We start from the raw sequence: 23,136 nt of genomic DNA, 5'->3' as shown, positions 1-23,136 counted from the left end.
ACCAAGAGGACAATGGAGCATCAAACACTCCTCCCCCGATTCACTAAAGCTAAGACTCGTGCACTCTCGAGGTCACCACCCTTGTCACCCTATTCCGTGTTGTAAATCCCTATAGCAAACCCTGCTTAGAACAAACAAACAACACTAACCTACTGGAGGAATTAATGATTTAATTCCTGTAAATAAAACAAGCGGGGAATGTGACATGGTAAAAGCCCCATAAAACTGTATACCTCAACCATGCCTTGGTTTTCTGTTGAAACTGCTCTCTGTAACCCTGATGTGACAGGCAAGCAGTCCAAACCCACGCCATCTTGGCCCCTGAGACTTGTAATAAGTAACTAGGGTCTGTAACTTCCACCCTACCCAGACAATGTGTAAACTAACGCTTATCTTCACTTCTGTGAACCACTTAAGTAACAATCGGAATGTCCAAAGTCCCCTGGCCCTCGGAATGTCTGAAGCCCCTCACCCCTATCTCCGCCCAGGAGGTGATTTATGGAATGTCCAAAGTCCACTGCCCCTCAGAATGTCTGAAGTCCCTCCCCCTCACCCCCTCCCCTCACCCCCCAAGGCGGTTTACGGGCATAAAAGGTCTTGACACCCTCCTTTCGGGCCACGGGTTGGAGAGACGCGAGTCCTCCGTGGCCGCCGGCAATAAAGACCGTGCAATTTGGCATACTTTTGTCTTGGTGTTGACTTTCTATGCTCGCTCCAGTACAACACTTATACATTGCCAAAGGTTTTTCAACAAATTCAACCTACCCTTTTTGTTGCTGTTGTTGAGATGGACTCTTGTAACCGTCTCGCAGGCTGGAGTGCAGCGGAATGTTCTCGGCTCACTGCAGCCTCCACCTCCCAGGTTCAAACGATTCTCCTTCTTAGCCTACCAAGTAGCTGGGATTACAGGTGTGTGCCATCACGCCCAGCTAATTCTTGTATTTTTAGTAGAGATGGGTTTTCACCATGTTGGCCAGGCTGGTCTCGAACTCTTGAGCTCAGGTGATCTACCTGCTTTAGCCTCCCAAAGTGCTAGGATTACAGGCAAAGCCAGAATTCAACCTCTTTTTTCTTTTTTTTTTCCTTTTTAATTCCCAACAGTATCACCAGCTGAATTCAACCTACTCTTATGTTACTTAAGTAGATGGTTTAAGGCAGTAGGCCCCAATCTTTTTGCACTAGGGACCAGTTTTGTGGAAGACAATTTTTCCACAGAAGGGCTGGGGGTAGGGTGGGGCATAATTTCAGGATGAAACTGTTCGACCTCAGATCATCAGGTCTTAGATGCTCTTAAGGAGCACGCAACCTAGATCCCTTGCATGCGCAATTCACAACAGGATTCACACTCCTATGAGAAGCTAATGCTGCCGCTGATCTGACGGGAGGCAGAGCTCAGGTGGTAATTCTGGCTCACCAACTGTTCACCTTCTGCTTTGCTGCCCAGTTCCTAACAGGCCATGGACCAGTACCAGTCCGCAGCTTGGGGGTTGGGGACCCCTGGCTTAAGGAATACTGGGCTGGTAAAATAATCATTGAGCCTCAAGTCCAGATTTTCAATATATATGGTGAAGCATGCTGCAAGACTGATATCAAATCTGAGGTCAGTTGACAGCTTCTAAGAATTATAAGTGGATTTATTTCTCAATACAAAATTATTGCAATATTATGGGTAGATAATATATCCATTTTAGAGTCTTTTCTTCTCATTTTTTTTTCTTTTAGAAGTTTACTTACACATTTATTAAGTTATTTATATGTTTATAATGTATATATGGTATTTATAGGATCACTTACGTTCTGGGATGTTTACATTAACAAAGATCTATGAGGAGGATTTTCTCAGTGAAGAGGACTTGATTTATAAAACTAAATTCTAGAATTTTCTGACAGTCAATCCAACTGCAAATGGCTTTATCTGGTATCTATCTCACAGGAAACGCCATTCATCAGGGAAGCTGACGGCATGCTGGATAAATTCTCTAATTCAACCAGAAGGACTCAGCTGTCTTTCCTAAGTCTGACACATGAGCAAGGGGCAAATCAAAGTGGAAAAAAAATATCATTTTAACATCCAGAATTTTTAAACAATTAGAATTTTACTTTATTTCAGAATAAGTTTACAGTTGAAAAATGATTATTTACTAAAGCCACATTATTCATACAGACAAAACTTTTATAGCAAAACCTAGGTACATGAGCATTAATAATTCAAATACTATATGGATATAGAAGGTATTTAAAAAATGGAAATGATGTATCCCAAAGGCTGTAATAGGCACAATATATATGCTTGTACTGGGCCTGCAAGCATTAGACTATAATTCATTAAATGTGATCCAAGAAGTTGCAGATTTTCAGCACCTCGTACTGAAAAGATACAAAGGAATAGCATAGCTACTCTTACGCTGAAGCAGCATCTACTATCAAGACTACAAAATAGAAGCAGCAAGCCAAACCAACAGACAATGCCTTAGGTTTTAGGAGAAGTATACATGTATGGCTTTTTCATGTTCACTCTGGAGCCTGGTTAGCAAGTCTGGCAGGTGGAAAGGAGGAAATCCATCTATAATAAAACATTAAAGACATAATTTACAAGGCATCTGATATTTAACAGCTTCAAACTTGGAAAGGAATAACTGAGCTTGATTTTAGAGCAAAGTTGCGAGGTATTACATAGCCAAAACGATTTCTCCTGATTGTTTTGGCATAAGAATCTCTTATGCACAAGAAAAGTAAGTTTTCAGATGACATGGTGAAAAAATATTTAAGATGGATAATTATAATTAGAATTTATTTTCAGTTTTTAGTAACTACAGAGAATACAGGTCTTTGAAGGACCAAGGAACTGAATTTGGTCCTTAATATGGACTCATATCTTTTAAAAGTGTGGGTTGAAATATGTACTCATGCTGACGATATCCACGCTGATAAAGGTGAACATGTGGTAACAATAAGAAAAAACGTGTACATTTTTCAGGGCACACTACTACTTCTATGTTATATTGAAATTGTCTAAAAGGTAAAAATGTACATCTTAGATTCTCAAAGGTATTATTTTTTAACTAGCAATGAAACTAAGCGTAAAAGTGAATCATGCAGTCTTGTTACCTATCAGTTACTGTGTTCCTGATATGAGGGGAACAAAATTCTTTTTTCTCCTTTAAATCCATAATGTTCACAAGTCATCACGTGGAACTAAAATCACACACAAAGGCAAATCATGAGGAAACGTTAAATATTTCAAAATGTCCATGAGGCGTGCCAGAAACAGTGCGGTGTCTATAGCACAGAATCGCTGGAGGCCAAAGCTAACACAGTAGGGGCTACTGCAATTTCTAGCTCTTTACTGCTGCTTTTTTGTTTGTTTGATAGGAGGGTTCAGGTATTCAGGTGAAGGGGTTCGGTCTCTCGGGAAGTTAGGCCATAATTTCTGCAGGTTCAGTGATTAACTTGGATCCATCCCATGCTGTCTTGAACTGTTCAGGAACAGGAAATTCTCTCTGGAAAAAGGCAAGAACAACAAAGTGATTTAAACTACAACCAAGTTATTTAAACGAAGGCTTTTTTTTTTTTTTTTTTTTTTGCAAACAGATGGAGAGGCTGATTTGTGCCACATGACAAAGAAATCCGATGGAATTGCAAGCTGCATCATGGGGAGGTCTTTGTCATGTGCTGACTTGTATATGTCATGTGTCAATTCTGTCACTTCAAGCCAGTATCATCATTAAAGCTAAAAGCATCATTTATAATGAACCAGGCATCCTTCTAAGCACTGGACATAGATGAACTCAGCAGATCTCTTATAATAACCCTACGAGCTAGGAGTTCTTGGGATGTCATCTGTAGGAAACAGAGGCCTGAGAGATGAAGCAACTGGCCCCAAATGATGTGGCCAGTAAGCAGCACATAAGAAATCAAACCTGGGATCTAGCTTACCCACTACTCCCCACTAAACATTAACATGCACATGAATCAACTGGGATCTTATTAAAATGCAGATTCTGGCCAGGCACGGTGGCTCATGCCTGTAATCTCAGCACTTTGAAAGGCCAAGGTGGTGGATCACCTGAGGTAAGGAGTTCAAGACCAGCCTGGCCAACATGGCAAAACCCCGTCTCTACTATGAAAATACAAAAAATTAGCTGGGCATGGTGGCAGACACCTATAAATCCCAGCTACTCAGGAGGCTGAAGCAGAAGAATCACTTGAATCCAGTAGGTGGATGTTACAGTGAGCCAAGACTGTGTCACTGCTCTCCAGCCTGGGCAACAAGAGAAAACTCTGTCTCCCCCGACCCCCCAAAAAATAATAATAAAATGCAGATTCTGACCCAGGATCTTATTAAAATGCAGATTCTGACTCAGGATCTTAGGAAAATGTAGATTCTGTTTCAGTAGGTCTGCGGAATGGAATAAGAATTTGCATTTCCAACAAGCTCCCAGGTGATGCCAACGCTGCTGGTCCCTGCCACATGGAGAAGAAAGGTTTTTTTTTTTTTGGAGATGGAGTTTCGCTCTTGTTACCCAGGCCAGAGTGCAATGGCACAATCTCGGCTCACCGCAACCTCCGCCTCCTGGGTTCAGGCAATTCTCCTGCCTCAGTCTCCTGAGTAGCTGGGATTACAGGCACACACCACCATGCCCAGCTAATTTTTTGTATTTTTAGTAGAGATGGGGTTTCACCATGTTGACCAGGATGGTCTCGATCTCTTGTCCTCGTGATCCACCCGCCTCGGCCTCCCAAAGTGCTGGGATTACAGGCGTGAGCCACCGCGCCCGGCCCCCCAAGAAGAAAGGTTTTATCCCAGAGGTAGCTCTCTACTCTTTGATAAATGGTAAAAATGAGCTTAGGGTTATATATATGTTTGTTACCCTTCACCATGGCACCCTACTCTTTCCATTGGAAAATGCATACACATACAAACGCACACACACGAATAATAGAGAATAGTCCAAAGAAAGTAGTCTGAGTCAACACTCTCCTTTCCCAGAGAGTGATTCTCCAGTCACTTCAGAAGAGGTTAGAAGATCTCCTCCAAGGCAAGGAAGGATAGGTCTTCTCCAAGTCCTTCAGAAGAAGATAAAAAAACCTCTCCAAGGGAAGGAGGCCTTGGACCCGGTTTCTGGGCCTCCTCAGACTTCCAGTCCATGCAGTGCTTGTTGAAACCTCATGTGTCTGATAAACTGATGCCTACGCTCATAAGCTGCGGCGTTACAGTGGAACACACATGGGTACCTATCTTCCCAGATGTAGGATCCAACTGTTTCTTCTGGATGAAGCCATTCATTCATTCATTCATTTAAAAGGAAAGGCCCGGGCCAGGCGTGGTGGCTCATGCCTGTAATCCCAGCACTTTGGGAGGCTGATGCCAGCAGATTATCTGAGCCCAGAAGTTCGGGACCAGCCTGGGCAACACAGTGAGACCCCAAACCTTACACAGTGTAGTGCTGCTGAAAAGCCATTCTGATTTGGCATCTCTTTTGGCAGACTTGCACAGAAGGATTCCCAGGAGTGGGGATGGTAATCCCACCCTCCCCTTTGTCTCTGCCGGTCCTCAGGGATATTGTTTCTACAAAGAATACAAAAATTAGCAGGGCGTGGTGGCACACACGCCTGTAGTCCCAGCTACTTGACAGGCTGAGGCAGGAAGACTGACTGTGGTCGAGGCTGCCGTGAGCCATGATCACACCACTGCACTCCAGCCTGGGGAACAGAGCAAGACCCTGTCTGAAAAAACAAACCAGCAAATAAATAAATAAATAAAACAAAAGGCAAAGCCCTTGCTAGAATGAGTGATGTATTTTTCTTGAGTAAAATCTGCAATGGAAACATCGTGAAGTAAAGAACCCACAATCTGAATAATGCGTGTGTGTTTGTGCAGCCAGTGTTCCTTCTGGCGCTCTTCTGGATGAGTAGACAAGTCTTGGTGTTTGTTCTCAAGACCCAGGCCAGGTAGGGAATGTGCCAGATGAGGGCACTGCTTTGATAGTAACTGCACTACGGCTGCCCCAAATCTGTTCCGAGCAGTGAGAGGTTAGTAATATGCTAACGGGTCTTCCCTGGGAGACCAGTTTCTTTCAAGATGAATCATCCCCTCCATCCATTCCCACACCATAATGCCCATGGCAGGGCCTCTGTGGTGTTCCCTACTAGCTCCAAACGAGAACACATGAAAAGGGCCACAAGGTAATTGACCTGTGTAAGAGAGGGTCACAAGGTAATTGACCTATAAGAGGCCTTGGTTTTTATCATGAACACTCAGGTTTTGACTTACACTCATCTTTTTTTTTTTTTTTTTGAGACAGACTCTCACTCTGTCGCCAGGTTGGAGTACAGTGGTGTGATCTTGGCTCACTGCAACCTCTGCCTCCTGGGTTCAAGCTATTCTCCTGCCTCAGCCTCCCGAGTAGCTGAGACTACAGGCGCGTGCCACCACACCCAGCTAATTTTTTGTATTTTTAGTAGAGACTGGGTTTCACCGTGTTAGCCAGGATGGTCTTGATCTCTTTCTTGACCTCGTGATCGCCCGCCTCAGCTTCCCAAAGTGCTGGGATTACAGGCATGAGACACTGCACCTGGCCACACTCATCCTTCAGGCCAGTGGATCTCAGTGTTGGGGTCCCACTGGAATCACCTGGGAATCTTTAACAATTACAGGTACCTGGGTCCCACGCCCATAAATTCCAGCTTCACTGGTCTACAGTGTTCATCCAAACCCCACTGCTTTCTTAGCAGATCTAGTCCCATACAGCTGAAAAGGCCAGGGCTCCCTCCAATTTTTGGCTCTCCTACGCTGAAGCTGTTGGCGTCAGCTCTCCAGGAGTTTTTTTAGGTGGAGAGCCCAAGAGGGGATTCTTCTCTAGCTCAGGGTTAGGCTGTCCACACACACTTACTAGTGAAGCATGGCCTAAGGCTTGCGGAGTTTTGTTTTTTAAACCAAAATGATGAATTCTGGCTTGTAATGTATGAAATGTGGCTGAGCGGAGCTGAAGAACTTACTGCCAGGTGGGGAAGGGAGAACATGGCAGCGCTCATGCTGTCTGCTTAAGGAGATCAACCTGCGTGTTGATTGCTGTGTGGGTCCTGGCAATTGACCCCTCAGGCTGAGGGAGCTCCTCTTCCAGATGTATGCCTGCTAAATTATGTTTTCTCCCATCCTTCCCTGGTTCGCTGCCTCCCTGCACAGGGAAACTTAGAGGGAATTTTCTCTGTATTTATTTCTCCACTTCCAAGTAGCAACCAGCAGATCCATCACACTTCCTGAGCCCGGAAATGCACTTATTTATTTCTACTCCCTTTTCAACGTGTGGGAATATGTGTATGCTTCTTTTAGAAGCTGGTTTGTTGAGGAGAGAAAGCAAAGAAAATAAACAGTGGCCAAATCCCGTAGGCTAGAGTTTCTCAGAAGGGCTGTTGGACGGACTAATGGCATTAGAATCACTGAATATGGGCCAGGTGTGGTGGCTCACACCTGTAAGCCCAGCACTTTGGGAGATCGAGACGGGCAGATCATGAGGTCAGGAGTTTGAGATCAGCCTGGCCAACATGGTGAAACCCCGTCTCTACTAAAAATACAAAAATTAGCCTGGCATGGTGGTGGGCACCTGTAATCCCAGATACTTGGGAGGCTGAGGCAGGAGAATCGCTTGAACCCAGGAGGTGGAGGTTGCAGTGAGCCGAGTCCATGCCATTGCATTCCAGCCTGGGTGACAGAGCAAGACTCTGTCTCAAAAAAAAGAATCACTGAATATGCCTGATAAAAATCCAGATTCCTAGGCCTTACCCCAAGCCTCCTTAATCCAACCTCCGGGTGCAAGATTCAGGAATTGGCATTTCATAAATGTTCCTGATTCTTAACCTCTCACTCAAGCTGCACAAATAGGCCTACTTACTGTCTCTTCTCTGTCCTCCCATTTTTCCCCTGAAGTAATTCTCTTTCTTTCCTGTTTACCTCCACCAGAGTAAAGGAAAATATTTAGTCCTACATAATGTGAACTCAGATGCATGCTGTGCTAGTTTTTTTTTTTTTTTGAGACGGAGTCTTGCTCTGTCACCAGGCTGGAGTGCAGTGGCTGAATCTCGGCTCACTGCAACCTCCGCCTCCTGGGTCCAAGCGATTCTTCCGCCTCAGCCTCCTGAGTAGCTGGGACCACAGGCATGTGCCACCACGCTCGGCTAATTTTTTTGTGTCTTTAGTAGAGACGGGATTTCACCATGTTGGCCAGGATGGTCTCAATCTCTTGACCTCGTGATCCGCCCACCTTGGCCTCCCAAAGTGCTGGGATTACAGGCGTGAGCCACTGTGCCCAGCCCATGCTATTTGATAAAAGCTAGACTGTTAAACTAATTATTAGGACACTATCTTGAGAATCACAAATCCAGGAGTGAGTACAGTCAAAAAGCTAATAGGCAGCAAGCGATACGGAAGACAGCTCCCTGAATGCCTCTCTGCCTGTAAATTATGCTACAAATAAAGTTCACAGGTTGGTAGTTGATTAATCAATCTCTAAGAATGTTAATAATGAAGGCTCAAGAAAAATTCTTGACAGCTTTGGAAAGGTACTTACATAATCACCATCCTGAGGGATAAGTATGTTCATTTCGGACGACTTGGCGCTCACGATCTCACAGTCTAATGCATCTTCACTGAGGTATATGTGGCAACCTTCTGTCTTATTAATGGAAATTGTTGGCACTCTCCCCATTACCTGAAAGAGGGAAACAAATCTGGGACCAAAGGAAAGAAACAGAAATAACAATGCCCTCAAATAAACACAATCGCCATTCCTCTTGGCTTTAACTTGGGCTTAACAAGCATTAAGATTCACTGGGTCAGAGCTGGGGAGGCGGGAAATGGCAAAGTCTTCAGGCAGAATAGGATAGGTGTCATCTGGGGACAGCATAAAAAGGACCACACAAGGGGATTCTCAAACTTCAGGGTCTCTTTCCTGAGACAAAATTAAGCGATTAATTTGGAAACAGCAGCTAGATGTTCAGAAAAAGCCTCACAACCTTGTTAGTGGATTTGAAACATGTATTTGATTACATGATAAAAGAAACAAGATGCATTTACATTCATTTGATTGAAATTTCACTTTTGACAAATCTCTAAGAAACTAGGATTAAAAGAAATTCTAATGTTGTCACTTATAGGCAAAACTATTCTTAAGTAAAAATTGAGTAGATGTTTCCTGAACTTAAATAAGGAACACTACCATTCTTTTCACATAAGTCCTTTGCCGGATAAAAATCTCAGTGGCTGAATTTGAGGCTTACATGAGATGAATGTCTAGGTATTTTGAAATGTATTCATTTCAGGAGCCAAAACTGGGGGCTTGGCTCAGGATACTTGTTATACAAATAAACAGGATCACACAAAAGAGGAGGCGATTCTTTGTATTGTTTATAAATATCGAAGTGCTATAAAAATTCTGATCGGTTTTAAATTTCTCTTCTAACAATCAGTTTTCAGACATCCCCCGCTAAAATCTCCATAAGAGCAGACTGTTCACCCAAAGACCATATTACAACTCTATAATTTTCCTTCTTGTCACGGTAATTAAAGCGATAACGACATCTCTTCTTTCACCGTGGAGAAAAGGCTGGATTGCAAACCAGGAGCAACTCCTATTGATGGTGCAAGTGATGTAAAGAATTCCTTGTGGGGAGTCTGGCCAGGTCACTCTAGTTCTCTGCTTCCTCCTCTCTCTCCACAGAAACTGTACACTGAACCGGAATTGAGTGCCAGTACAAAAAAAAAAAAAAACCAAAAAAATGCAGGGGTAGTTCAAGGTAAGGTACACACTGTGCTCTCCCACAAATAATAATATGGCACATCTATCTGTATTTCAAAAATGTGTCTGCAGTAACGTTGTGATAATTCCTAGATGTGCTTTCTAAATTTTGTATTTTTATTTTATTTATGTATTTATTTATTTTTGAGACAGAGTTTCACTTTCGTTACCTAGGCTAGAGTGCAATGGCGTGATCTCGGCTCACTGCAACCTCTGCCTCCCGGGTTCAAGCGATTCTCCTGCCTCAGCCTCCTGAGTAGCTGGGACTGAAGGCATGCACCACCGTGCATGGCTAATTTTTTGTATTTAGTAGAGATGGAGTTTCACCATGTTGGTCAGGCTGGTCTCGAACTCCTGACCTCAGGTGATCTACCCATCTCAGTCTCCCAAAGTGCTGGGATTACAGGCGTGAGCCACCGTGCCTGGCAGCCTTTTTCTTATTAAGTTCTTTATAAATTCTAGATACAAATCCTTTTTGATTATTTGCATTGCAAATATCTTTCTTCAGTCAATGGCTTGTCTTTCAGCTTTGTATATGATATCTTCTGTTAAACATATAATTTAAATTTTAATGTAGTTAAAATGACCAGTCCTTTCTTTATGGTTTGTGGTTTTTGACTCTAATTATTTCCTACTCTGAGGCATAAAACTTTTCTTCTACATGTTATTATCAAAGTTGAAATGCTAATTTTTCACAATTAGCATTATACTTTTATGTATGATGTGAGGTAGAATTCAGTGTATTTTTTCCCACAAGGATAATCAATCGTCCTAAAATACAAATTTCCATCTATGCATCTGTCGATTTCAGGGCTTGCCAATCTGTTTCATTTATCTATTTTTGTATACCACAAACAATATAGCATTTACAGTGAGTCAATATCAGGTATGCAAGTCCCTTCACCTCATTCATCTTTCACATTGTTTTAGCTATTCTTGTCCATTTGTTTTACAAATGAATTTTAAGACCATTTTTCATTTAAAACTTGAGATTTTGAGCTGAATTTTATTAAACTCACATTAAATAACCAAGACCACTGATAGGGATGTCTTCCTGTCCATTTACTTACAACAGCACTCTTGCATTTATTGTGACTGTCTCCCATTTCTGTTTAATTTTTTGCTAGGTTCCTTACAGTTTTGTTGCACGTAGCAACAAAATAGCTATTTCAACCTTATTTTCTATTGCTCTTTTTTTTTTGAGACAGAGTCTCACTGTTGTTCAGGCTGGAGTACAGTAGCACAATGCACTGTACTTGGCTCACTGCAACCTCCACCTCCCAGGGTCAAGTGATTCTTCTGCCTCAGCCTCCTGAGTAGCTGGAACTACAGGCACATGCCACCACACCTGGCTAATTTTTTGTATTTTTAGTAGAGATGAGGTTTCACCGTATCAGCGAGGATGGTCTCAGTATCCTGACCTCAGGATCCACCTGCCTTGGCCTCCCAAAATGCTGGGATTACAGGCATGAGTCACGGCACCCAGCCTCTATTGCATTTTTAAAAACTTATTTGTGGTAGAAAGAAATGCTATTGGTTTTTACATGTTCATATTATATCCTACTAGCTTGCTGAATGTTTCTTTAGTTTTATGGTTTCTTGAATCTCTTGGGTTTTATATAAAGGCACTCATTTTGTTGAGAAATAAGGACATTTTTGTCTCTTCCAATTTTATATCTCTCAATTATTTTTCATATCTTATTGCATAGGTTAGAACTTTTAATGCATTATTAAACAGAAGCAATGACAGAAGGAATTCTCTTCTTGTTTCTGCCTCTATTTTCTTATTCTTTTTTTTTTTAACCATGCATCTTCATTGCTGTGAATTTGATTTTAATATGAATCCTAAAGCTTCAAATGAAGTATGATTTTTGCTATAGGAGTTCCACAGATACTCTTAACTCAGTTGTGAAATGCAGTATATTCCTTCTGACTTTTTCCTAGGATATATATATATGTGTGCATATATAGGTATTTACATGTGTACATTTAGAAGAATGAAATCATGCTCTACATAATGGTATAATACTATTATTTTCTCCTAATAAAATATAGTAAATATCTTTCTAGATCACTTTAAAAAATGGTTACACAATATTCCATTGTAGGGAATTCAGAAGTTTTAAATTTTTAGGTAGACATATCTGCCCATCTGTTTTGAAAATTTCTTCTATTTCTTCTTGGTTTAGGATAATTTTCTCCCCCCAAAATCATGATGAATATTTAGAACTTCTATTTTCTCCATGGTTTCATGTTTTATACTTAATTTGCTTGGTTGTGTATTTTGAATGTGATGTATTTACATTAAAAAGTGCTAACTCCTTATATATATGGTTTCACCCATTGCTACCTAAGCTCAATTTCTGTAAGAATAAGAGGGAGCTTGAAATAAACTCTCTAAAATTAAGGTGTGTCTGTGGTATGTGTGTTAGATTGCATTATTTCTGAGATGCTTTCAACTGTAACACACTATGATTGCATGACTATGGCTAAACATGTCCTCTCACCTCTGCCATCAAATATTACTTCACTATTGTTAGTTCTAGTTTTATAAAATTAAAAATAATGTAAAGTGGGAAAAAGCCTGGTTTTTTACATGGGAACTCCCACCATCCAAAATAGCTCTTCAGAAAGTATGTTCTCATTAGGTTTCTATGAACCATGATCATCCTTGAGGTACTGGGCTTTTTCTGAAGATGAGTGACTTCCTTAATATTTTCATGCATAATAGTTTGAGGGGAAAGCAGTGTTATTAAATGAATAAATGTGGTGATCAGAAATACTAAACTGGAGCTGGGTGCTGTGGCTCACACCTGTAATCCCAGCACTTTGGGAGGCTGAGGCAGGCGGATCACTTGAGGTCAGGAGTTTGAGACAGCCTGACCAACATGGGAGAAACCCTGTCTCTACTAAAAATACAAAAAATTAGCTGGGTGTGGTGGTGGGTGCCTGTAATCCCAGTTACTCAGGAGGCTGAGGCATGAGAATTGTTTGAACCTGGGAGGTAGAAGTTGCAGCGAGCCGAGATCGTGCCGAGACCTGTGCGAGGCTCCATCTCAAAATAAAAAAGGAAAACGAAACTGGGAGATAGTGTTGCCAGAATGTTAGGCTTCCTGTGGGCAAGGATTCTTGTCTTACTTGCTCACTGCCATTTTTTGTTTTTGAGACAGGGTTTACCTCTGTCACACAGGCTGGAGTATAGTGGCTTGATCATGGCTCACTGCAATCTTGACCTCCTGGGCCCAGGCGATCCTCCCACCTCAGTCTCCCAAGTAGGTGCTCGCCACCATGCTCGGGTAATTTTTTTAATTTTTAGTAGAGACAGGGTATCACTATATTTCCCAGGCTGGTCTTGACCTCCTGAGGTCAAGTGATCTACCTGCCTCAGCCTCCCAAATTCTTGGTATTACAGGTGTGAGTCACTGTACCCAGCCCCAACTTCTTAAAGGACAGTGAAATGTAAAACATACACTCAAACATACTCTAATTAAAAGTGTCAGTGGTAAGAAGCTCAACAACACAAAAGAAAAAGATCCCTAAAACCAGATTCCAATTTTAACAAGCATTATTAGGAAATATCAGATAGTAAAGGATAATAATATGAAAAAAATGTAATTAAAGATAGAAGTTATGGGGCTGTGTATGATGGCTCACACCTGTAATCTTAGCACTTTGGGAGGCTGAGGTGGGAGAATCGCTTGAGCCCAGGGGTTCGAGACCAGCCTGGGCAGTGCAGCTAGGCCCTGTCTCTACAAAAAATAAAAAACTTAGCCAGATGGTGGCACACTCCTGTAGTCCTAGCTATTCAGGAGGCTGAAGTGGGAGGATCAATTGAGCCCAGGAGTTTGAGGCTGCAGTGAACTATGATCACAACACTGCACTCTAGTCTAGGCTCAAGCAAGACCCTGTATCCAAAAAAAAAAAAAAAAGACAGAAGTTACAATTGGCCAAAACCAAGAAGTCCTTTAGATTTTGGCATATTATAAAATTCCATCTGGCTAAACCAAAATTATCGAAGACTTTAATTCATAGATTTTCTTCTGTTTTGCAAATTCAACTCCAACCCTACTTCCCAGGTTGTTTTTCTGATCTCATTGATTGTTTAGAAAAACTTTTCCTCCTCATGATCCAGGACCAATTTTTTCTAAGAAAAAAGTTCTCTTTGGAATGGTGCTAATCATACTAGGAGAGTGTCACGGTATTTTTATTCATGCATTATTTGATTCACTCAAATCATACTCAACAAACATTTACTGGATGCCTACTATGTGCAGGTACTGTGCAAGTTTTTGGAGATAAAAAGATTAGATAGCTGTCCTTTTTTTTTTTTTTTTTGAGATGGAGTCTTACTCTGTTGCCCAGGCTGGAGTGCAGTGGCATGATCTCAGCTCACTGCAATCTCTGACTCCCAGGTTCAAGTGATTCACCTGCCTCAGCCTCCTGAGTAGCTGGGATTACAGGCACCCACCACCACGGCCGGCTAATTTTTGTGTTTTCAGTATAGACGGGGTTTTGCCATGTTGGCCAGGCAGGTCTTGAACTCCCTGACCTCAGGTGATCTGCCTGCCTTGGCCTCTCAAAGTTCTGGGATTACAGGTGTGAGCCACCGAGCCCGGCCAGTTAGCTGTCCTTGAAATAGAGATGGTGTGCCAGTAGTGGAAACATAAAATGGGATCTGTTAGAAGAGACTGAAAAGAGGAACTAACACTGAGAAGTAAGGGAGGGGTGTACCGAGGAGGTGATGACGGAGCTGGGTCCAGAAGGAACAGGAATAGGAGTATTTTAGGTGGCAGGAGAGCAAGGCCCTTTCCTGCAGGCAGAGTGGATGGTCTGTGCCAGGCCACAGCTTAGAGCATGGCTGGAAAGGCTGCTCACCTGGATTTGAATGTCCTTGGAGTTGATCACTTCCACAATGCCCACCACATTGTCAAACACCAGGGCAAACTTCTTACAGTTGTCTAGGGAAAAAAAAACACACCGAGAAACCAACTCCATTAAACATATACAACTTATTTATATAACATCATAATAACCATAGAGCCATCATTCTGCCCTACCAATGATAATGGAGTTTACTTTCCCTTTTATCTGAAGAGTTGACTTTTCGCATTTGAAAATGTAAGCCACTTGTTTCAGCTCAGTCTCTGAAATCACAAGGTCATTCCTGTCCTCTTGGTACTCCTAGAATTAAAACAAATACAAATATGAAACATAAGGATATACAAACGGAATCCACCGCACTCTGAAATTACTATGAGCTCAGCATGAAGTATGGCTTTGCAATATATTCTTTCGGAACCATCTCCTTCCTCTGTCATTGTTACGATGAGAAAAACGGAACCACTTCTTGGAAGCAGGTCAGTATCTCTTTGTAAACATCAGGTCCCAGGCACCCTAGCAGGTGGGAGGCTGCAGCAGGGATGTGAGAGCTTTTTGTTGAGACCTTGATGCCAAGTCTGGACTTGATGCTGCAGCAAAACCTGCTGTGTCAAACAGGAGCTGGGCAAACAGGGCTGATGAAGGGTCACAGCAATGGTCTAAGCCCCATGTGTTTTCAAGGCGATGATTAACTCTCCAGGGACTTTTGTCCTTCATCTTTAGGGAAGCCCTCCAGATCAGCAGGAGACACCAGCTCTCCCTCCCGTTTGAAGTGTCTATGTCCTGCACACACACTTAGCCCGGACAGTGGCGGGTGGCAGCAGTAGGGTACAGTGGTATCAATTCCTCTACCTGTGAGACTGAATGAAACATCTCACAGCACATCAAAGTGGGGCATAGACTTCAATTCCATATATATATATTTTTTTTATTTTATTTATTTATTTTGAGACGGAGTCTCGCTCTGTCACCAGGCTGGAGTGCAATGGTGGGATCTGGGCTCCCTGCAACCTCCGACTCCCAGGTTCAAGCGATTCTCCTGCCTCAACCTCCCAAGTAGCTGGCATTACAGGCACGTGCCACAAGCTAATTTTTTTATTTTTAGTAGAGACGAAGTTTTACCATGTTGGCGAACGTGGTCTCGATCTCCTGACCTCGTGATCCGCTGGCCTCAGCCTCCTAAAGGGCTGGGATTACAGGTGTGAGCCATCGAGCCCAGTCAGTTTCATATATTAATGGTCTGTCTTGCTGCATGATTAAAAGCTTATAGAAAGAATAGCTAAATTCATAGAGACAGAAGGTAAAATGGTAATTGCCAGGGGCTGGGAGGGTGCAGGGGTAGAAATAGGGAGCTATTTAAGGGTACAGAGTTTCGGTGCTGCAAGATGAAAAGAATTCTGTGCTGGCTCGTGGTGATGGCAGCACAACCATGGGAACAGACTTAATGCCACTGAACCGGACACTTAAACACGGTGAACAGTTCATTTTATGTTACATGTATTTTACACCACTTACAAAATAATTTAAAACATTGAAGAAAAGAATGCATGAGAATTCGTGAAAATAAAGTTTATGGAAGCATTCAGAAATACCCTGGTTTCTACTTTAGCCTGTGGTTTTCTCCTCTGTCACTTCACTTAGGTGGTTAATGGGTACAAACAGATAGTCTGAAGGACTAAATTCTAACTTTTCAATAGCAGAGTAGGGTAACTATAGTTAACAACACTGTATTATATATTTCAAAATAGCTAGAAGAGAGTCCTTGAAATGTTCCTGTCACATAGAAATGATAAATACTCAAGGTAATGGACACCCCAAATACCCTGACTTGACCATTACACATTCTTTTTTTTTTTTTGAGACAGAGTTTCACTCTGGTCACCCAGGCTGGAGTGAGGTGGTGTGATCTCGGCTCACTGCAACCTCCATCTCCTGGGTTCCAGTGATTATCCAGCCTCAGCCTCTCAAGTAGCTGGGACTACAAGCGTGTGCCACCACACTCAGCTAATTTTTGTATTTTTAGTAGAGATGGGTTTTAACCATGTTGGCTAAGCTAGTCTTGAACTCCTGACCTCAGGTGATCCGCCCACCTTGGCCTCTCAAAGTGCTGGGATTACAGGTGTGAGTCACCGCGCCCAGCCGGCTGATCATTACACATTCTACGCATGTAACAAAATACCACAGATACCCCGTAAATATGTACAAATGTTAGATGTCAATAAAAAATTAAAAGAAATCCTTCGGATATTGGTAAATGGTTCGGCTGTTGGTCTTCTCACTGGTGCGTGTCAGGAATACAGGTTAAAGCGCTTCACTTACCACTCTCCATTTCTTTCCTTCCAACTCGAACACAGGGGCATGTTTTTGAGAAGGATGGGATTTAGGAGACGTGGGACTTGGAGTGTGGCTTTTGGTGGGAGATCGAGTTTGCCCTCCTTGAGCCCGCAGGCTGGGATTCTTGTATGTCTTCTGGTCATCTGTGACATGGCGGAGCCCTAGGAGGGTAACACACAGACATATTTATTTTATGCAAAGGGAAATGTCTCTAAGTTGGTAGCTCAACATGGTGTATATAAAGAGCACAAGAACTTTTAGTAATGCTACTTTCAAAACAGAGACTAGTGCTTTCTCCAAGTTAGGATGCAGGATCTGAGTCCTGTATAAGTTTAGAGTTGATAGTAGCACTGTAAGTATTTTTTTTTTTTGAGATGGAGTCTCGCTCTGTCACCCAGGCTGGAGTGCAGTGGCACGATCTCGGCTCACTGCAACCTCTGCCTCCCGGGTTCAAGCAATTCTCCTGCCTCAGCCTCCCGAGTAGCTGGGATTACAGGCAAGTGCCACCACACCTGGCTAATTTTTGTATTTTTAGTAGAGACAGGGTTTTACCATGTTGGCCAGGCTGGTCCTTGAACTCCTGACCTCAAGTGACCTGCCTGCCTCAGCCTCCCAAAGTGCTGGATTATAGGCATGAGCCACGGCACCCCACCAAGTATTTTTATTTTAAACCTCTTCTGTTGGGAGATAAAATGACACATAAAAATTCTGCAAAGATCAAACCACCTCACGAAAAAGGATCACGTCTTACTTCTTCTCTTATGGCTAAATCATTCTCCAGACATAGGTTAAAGGGTTAGGGCATTCCAATGAGTATATATCAGAATATGGAACTGACTTTATGAATCCATTCCTTTACTTTGTAAACGAGTTTCACAGGGCATAGCAGAGCCAGTTGGAGCCAGAGAAAAATTTAGAATTTGGGATTCTTAGCTCCTAGCCCAGTATAGAGGGGATATAATTCTTTGATAAGCCTGTACACTGCTTCAGGACAGAGGAGTTAATGTTTGCCATTTTTATTTATTTATTTATAAACAAGTTCTCACTCTGTCACCCAGGTTGGAGTGCAGTGGTGCAATCTCAGCTCACTGCAGCCTCTGCCTCCTGGGCTCAAGTGATCCTCCCACCTCAGATTCCTTAGTAGCTAGAACTACATGTGTCTGCCACAATGCCAAGCTAATTTTTGTTAATTTTTGGTAAAGATGGGTCTCACTATGTTGCCCAGGCTATACTTGAACTCCTGAGCTCAAGCAATCTTCCTGCCTTGGCCTCCCAAAGTGCTGTGATTACAGGCGTGAGCCACCACACCTAGCCTGCCATTTTTATTTCACTTGATCTTGATGCCTGGGTTGCAGACGACGATGTGGAAGCACCGAGAGGTAAAGCAAGGATGCAGCACAGTGGTCCATTTAGAACCCAGCGTCTCCGAGGTCTTCCTTCTGGTCTGCACAGTGGCCCCCTGAGCCCGTCTGCATGGACATAAAGAACACGGCAGGCTCCTGTCTTCCCAGCACCAGCCCCGCTCTCCCTGCATGCTGGGGACAGCGATGGAGTGATACATCTGTCACTGGAGCTCTGGCTGCTCTTTGTGCCTGGGAGCCAGAGGGAAAGGGAGGCAGCTTCAAGGTCTTGTTTTCTCACCTTTCGTAATCGCTTCTCCCTGGTTAAGCTGGGCAAATAAAGCTGAGCGTGAAGGAGAGGATTCCTCTTTTCTGCCTTCATTCTCAAAAAGTGGAGGTGGCCCTGGAGGAGGCGGAGGAGGAGGGGGTGGAGGAAGGCCAGGCCCAGCGGAGAGGACAGAAAACACTGACGCGGTGGATGCTACAGGACCCTGAGAAGACAGAAGACAGAGTGTTGCATTGAGATTGTGCCCTTGCTGGGATTTTGCCCGAATGAGTCAAGACCTGCTGCCAATGAGGGGTTGAAGACTCAGCAAAGGCTCCCAGAGGGCACACCTGGGCATTGTGGGTCTGTTTAGGAGGATCTGAACCAAGGCAGCTCCAGCTTGGGAATGAGGAACATGACTCAGCTATGTGGCCCTGTCTGTCAGTAGCATCTGTGTGGCCGTGAGCCCTGCTTCCAAGTCAGAGGCCAACGAGACATACTCACAAGTCCAGGTGCAAGGCTCAGGATCAAAATAACACTGGGCCTTGGCCAATTTAGAATCACAAGAAAAAAGTGGTCCAATTGATCAAAGGATTAGCTCTTTTGAGACACTAGAAACTGTAACCACCAATGGGGCATGGGGGAGGCTAAAAATATTCAGTGGTTATTGGATGTTTCTCAACATTTCTGAGCAGTGAAAGAGAGAGGTACAGAAACTCTCTGGACCTGATTTTCCAGATACGCCTGCCTCAAACTGACCCCCAAACAAGGCCCATATGTGATAAGGATGCTTGTCAAATCTGAAGGTAATGAGGTGTGGGAAGCTGAAAAGTTCCTTTTTAAGGTTTCCCTTCCTGTTAAAGAATAAGTGTGCTAATAACTTTGTGAAGCCCTATCCTATGTAGTTATTAGACATGCCATGCTTACAGGCACGTAGTATATTCTATGTCCTTGTACTTTAACCAAGATATCTGTGCTGGACGTGCTCACAGGAATGTCCCAGCTCGCCATTGCTTTTACCTGTTTAGAAAAGTTTTAAGTTGTTAGCCAATCAGGTTTTAGTTTAGATTGTGAGGTCTTGCTCCAGCCAACGGATATCAGACACAGCGGTAAGCATGACCCCAAATGCCTAAGGGATAAATTTGTGTGTTTTCCTTTGTTCATTGTACTCTCGTGGCAAGATGGCTAGTGAGGGTACCCTTCCTGTAGTCCAGGAAGTAAAAACTGCATTGCTGAAAAATCCTTTGTCTCAGTGCTAATTTTTCTTTGTGGCACTGAACATCTGTTTCCGACATGAGGGTGCAGGACCCATACGACTTTTCATTGAATGTTGGTTATTAGTGAACCAACTGAAAATTAGATTCTTCCCGATCCAAAAGCTATGCTTATTCTTATTTTCACTGCTACGTAAAGTACAACCTTTGTTTTCAGTATGAAAGCCTAACAAATTCAAACGGCAGTAAGAGGTGACAGACAAGAGGGAGACTTGCTTTAGTTCAGTTTTGTTTTTTTAAGGAGACAGGGTCTCACTCTATTGCCCAGGCTGTGTGCAGTGGCGTGAACATAGCTCACTGAAACCTCAAACTCCTGGGTTCAAGTGATTTTCCTGCCTCAACCTTCTGAATACCTGAGACTATAGATGCACACCACCATGCCTGCCTAATTTTTAATTTTTTTTTTTTTTGTAGAGATGAGGTCTCACTATGTTTTCCAGGCGGGTCTGAAACTCCTGGCCTCAAGTGATCCTCCTGCCCTGGCCTCCTGAAGTGCCAGTTTTAATATTTAGGGAAAGGACCCCATAGATGATATTTTCACAGAACTTAAAAGTGGTAGGATAGAAACACACATATACCACAAACTTGGCCTATGTACTGTTTTACTTTTATTTGTTTATTTTTTAGACGGCATCTCACTCTGTCATCCAGGCTGGGGTGCAGTGGCGTGATCTCAGCTCTCTACAACCTCTGCCTTTCAGGTTCAAGCGATTCTCCTGCATCAGCCTCTTAAGTAACTGGGATTACAGACATGCGCCACCATGCCCACCTAATTTTTGTATCTTTAGTAGAGAAAGGTTTCGCCATGTTGGCCAGACTGGTCTTGAACTCCTGACTTCAAATTATCCACTTGCCTCAGACTCCCAAAGTGCTGGGATTACAGGTGTGAGCCACTGCGCCCAGCCCTGTTTTACTTTTAAATCCTCAAGTAGAACTGTATACCTATAATAAGGAATTATAAACAAATTCAATAGTGAGGAAGCTTAACAAATTGGGAGTGATGGAAATGTGGCTTAGGCTCATAAATTTTCAATATCAAATATGAAAGGTAAAACATTATGTTAAGTGCCAAGTATTAATGAAGACAGAATATCCTTATTGTCATAAACAACTTAGTATCATGCAGTATCAAAATCAGGAATTCTTAACCTGTAGTAGTTTTCTGTTAAAACAAAACAAAGCATGCTGGCTCAGGCGTGGTGGCTCACACCTGTAATCACAGCACTTCGGGAGGCTGAGGAGGGTGCATTGCTTGGGTCCAGGAGTTTGAAACCAGCCTGGGAAACAAAGTGAGACCCTGTCTCCACAAAAAAAATACAAAAAATTAGCCGGGCATGGTGATGCATGCCTGGAGTCCCAGCTACTGGGGAGGCTGAGGTAGGAGGATCACTTAAGCCTGGGAGGTGGAGGTTGCAGTGAACCGAGATCATGCCATTGCACTCCAGCCTGGAAATGAGACCCTGTGTCAAAGCAAAACAAAACAAAACAAATGCTATTTTCAAAGTACTTACATAATAATTCCTATTAAGTGTAGAATTACCCTGAAAATAAGATTATTCTCTTATTCAGAATACACATCTTAGAAACCCTGCAGGCTGGAGAGCTCATCTCCTGAAGACTTAATTTGCAATGGTTTTTGTTTCTAAGGAAGAGCAGCCTAATTCCAATAGGACTCTTGGGTCAAGCAGAAAACGATTTCACAGTTCCTGAGACTGACCATTTTTCTCCCCAGTATTTGAAATATTTTCTACGTTATTGGGATAAGATTTGAGAATTCGCTCTGAATCAGAAAGACAGTGTAATATAAGCTTTGCGCATCAAACAGTATTCTGGTCCTCAGATGCTGAGAACCACGAAGTATTCCTTTTACTCATAAGCACATCATAATCCATTCAGTCAGTGAAGGGACAGCCCCCTCCCTCAACATCTGAAACACTGCAGCTTTACAGTCCTGTTTTGTGGAAAGGAGGGACGATGCTGGCTTCTAAATCTTAGAACGATTTAGATGGTTGCCTGGCTCTCGGAATTGAGAGACTCTCTCTCCAAGAGCCATTAAAGGACACTGAAATGAAAAGCCACATATTCAACTTTTTGGAACTTTGATACATTCAGATGGCTGGCCCAGGAACATGAGACAAAGGATTTAATGCTACACAAGTTGAAAATAAAGCCAAAAAATAAGGGAACTCAGGACCCATTGAAACTCTGCCTTGGACTAATCCTTTCTATGTCCTGGCTCATTCCCATATCAGCCCCAGCGAGAGCACAACACCAGGCTCTTGTTTCCAAGGCTACTTTTCATTCAGGGGCTTTACTGTACAGCGGACTCAAAATCAAACTGATCAGATGTTCCCTTCACTGGGTCTCCGTGAGCTGCTCTTCGCAGGGTCCCTTATCTTTGCTTCCTCTTCTCGTTCTGTGGGAGATTACAGAACATGACACCGAAGCTTTCTACATTCTCCTATGTACCTGGCCACAAGTGGAATCACAACCTGACACTGTCTTTAGATGTCCCAAGAAAAAACAGAGAGGAGGCTGGGCATGGAGGCTCACACCTACAATCCCAGCACTTTGGGATGCCTAGGCGGGTGGATCACCTGAGGTTGAGACCAGCCTGACCAACATGGTGAAACTCCATCTCTACTGAAAATACAAAATTAGCCGGGCGTGGTGGGGCGTGCCTGTAATCCCAGCTACTCAGGAGGCTGAGTCAAGAGAATTGCTTGAACCTGGGAGACAGAGGTTGCGGTGAGCCGAGATCACGCCATTGCACTCCAGCCTGGGCAACAAGAGCAAAACCCAGTCTCAAAAAATAAAAAAATTAAGAACAGGTCAGGCAACCTATTAGTGTTCTTACCCATTTTTAAAAAGCAGACACCAAAAAAGTCAAAGTATCACCTGACAGTCTCTTGGAACAGGTGGATCACATTGCTTGTAGCACAGCTTTTGTTAAGATGTTCCTTCCATAGAACTAGCTTAGTGGTAGTAATGCTGTGAGCCACCTGTCTTTAGGTATTTGTGGAGATTGCACATAAACCCACAAAATGAAACAGCTGACATGCCGTGGCACTGTTTATGGGTGTTTCCTCTCCCTCACCCTTCCTTTACCAGCCCCTCCTCCCACTTTCTTTCATGGACACAAACATACACGCCCTTCTGTTTCTCAGTTTGATTCTCTTTAGCTGCCCGTCTCTGAACCATCCTGGCCCATCAACCACCCGGCTTACCATTAATGATCTCTAGGTAGCAGT

The 23,136-nt window shown here is 43.1% G+C and overlaps 1 protein-coding gene across 2 annotated transcripts in view; it reads right to left on the bottom strand.

The window, feature by feature from the left end:
- Nucleotides 1–2,077: 2,077 nt before the first annotated feature.
- CAP2 (cyclase associated actin cytoskeleton regulatory protein 2) overlaps nucleotides 2,078–23,136 on the bottom strand; it is a 146,473-nt gene continuing 125,414 nt past the window's right edge. For both annotated transcript variants that reach the window (XM_012476579.3, XM_012476580.3), the window contains 6 exons: nucleotides 18,648–18,837; nucleotides 16,992–17,167; nucleotides 14,852–14,975; nucleotides 14,670–14,752; nucleotides 8,568–8,708; nucleotides 2,078–3,500 (listed from right to left, as the gene is read on the bottom strand). In XM_012476579.3, coding sequence (XP_012332002.2) covers nucleotides 3,417–3,500; nucleotides 8,568–8,708; nucleotides 14,670–14,752; nucleotides 14,852–14,975; nucleotides 16,992–17,167; nucleotides 18,648–18,837 — 798 coding nt within the window. In that variant the 3' untranslated portion in view covers nucleotides 2,078–3,416. The remainder of the gene's footprint in view (nucleotides 3,501–8,567; nucleotides 8,709–14,669; nucleotides 14,753–14,851; nucleotides 14,976–16,991; nucleotides 17,168–18,647; nucleotides 18,838–23,136) is intronic.

This window comes from Aotus nancymaae, unplaced genomic scaffold (assembly GCF_030222135.1).
Source record: "Aotus nancymaae isolate 86718 unplaced genomic scaffold, 86718_ANA_hifiasm-v0.15.2.pri h1tg000051l, whole genome shotgun sequence".
In the NCBI taxonomy this organism is placed as follows: domain Eukaryota; kingdom Metazoa; phylum Chordata; class Mammalia; order Primates; family Aotidae; genus Aotus; species Aotus nancymaae.
This window is presented reverse-complemented; position numbering and strand designations above follow the sequence as displayed.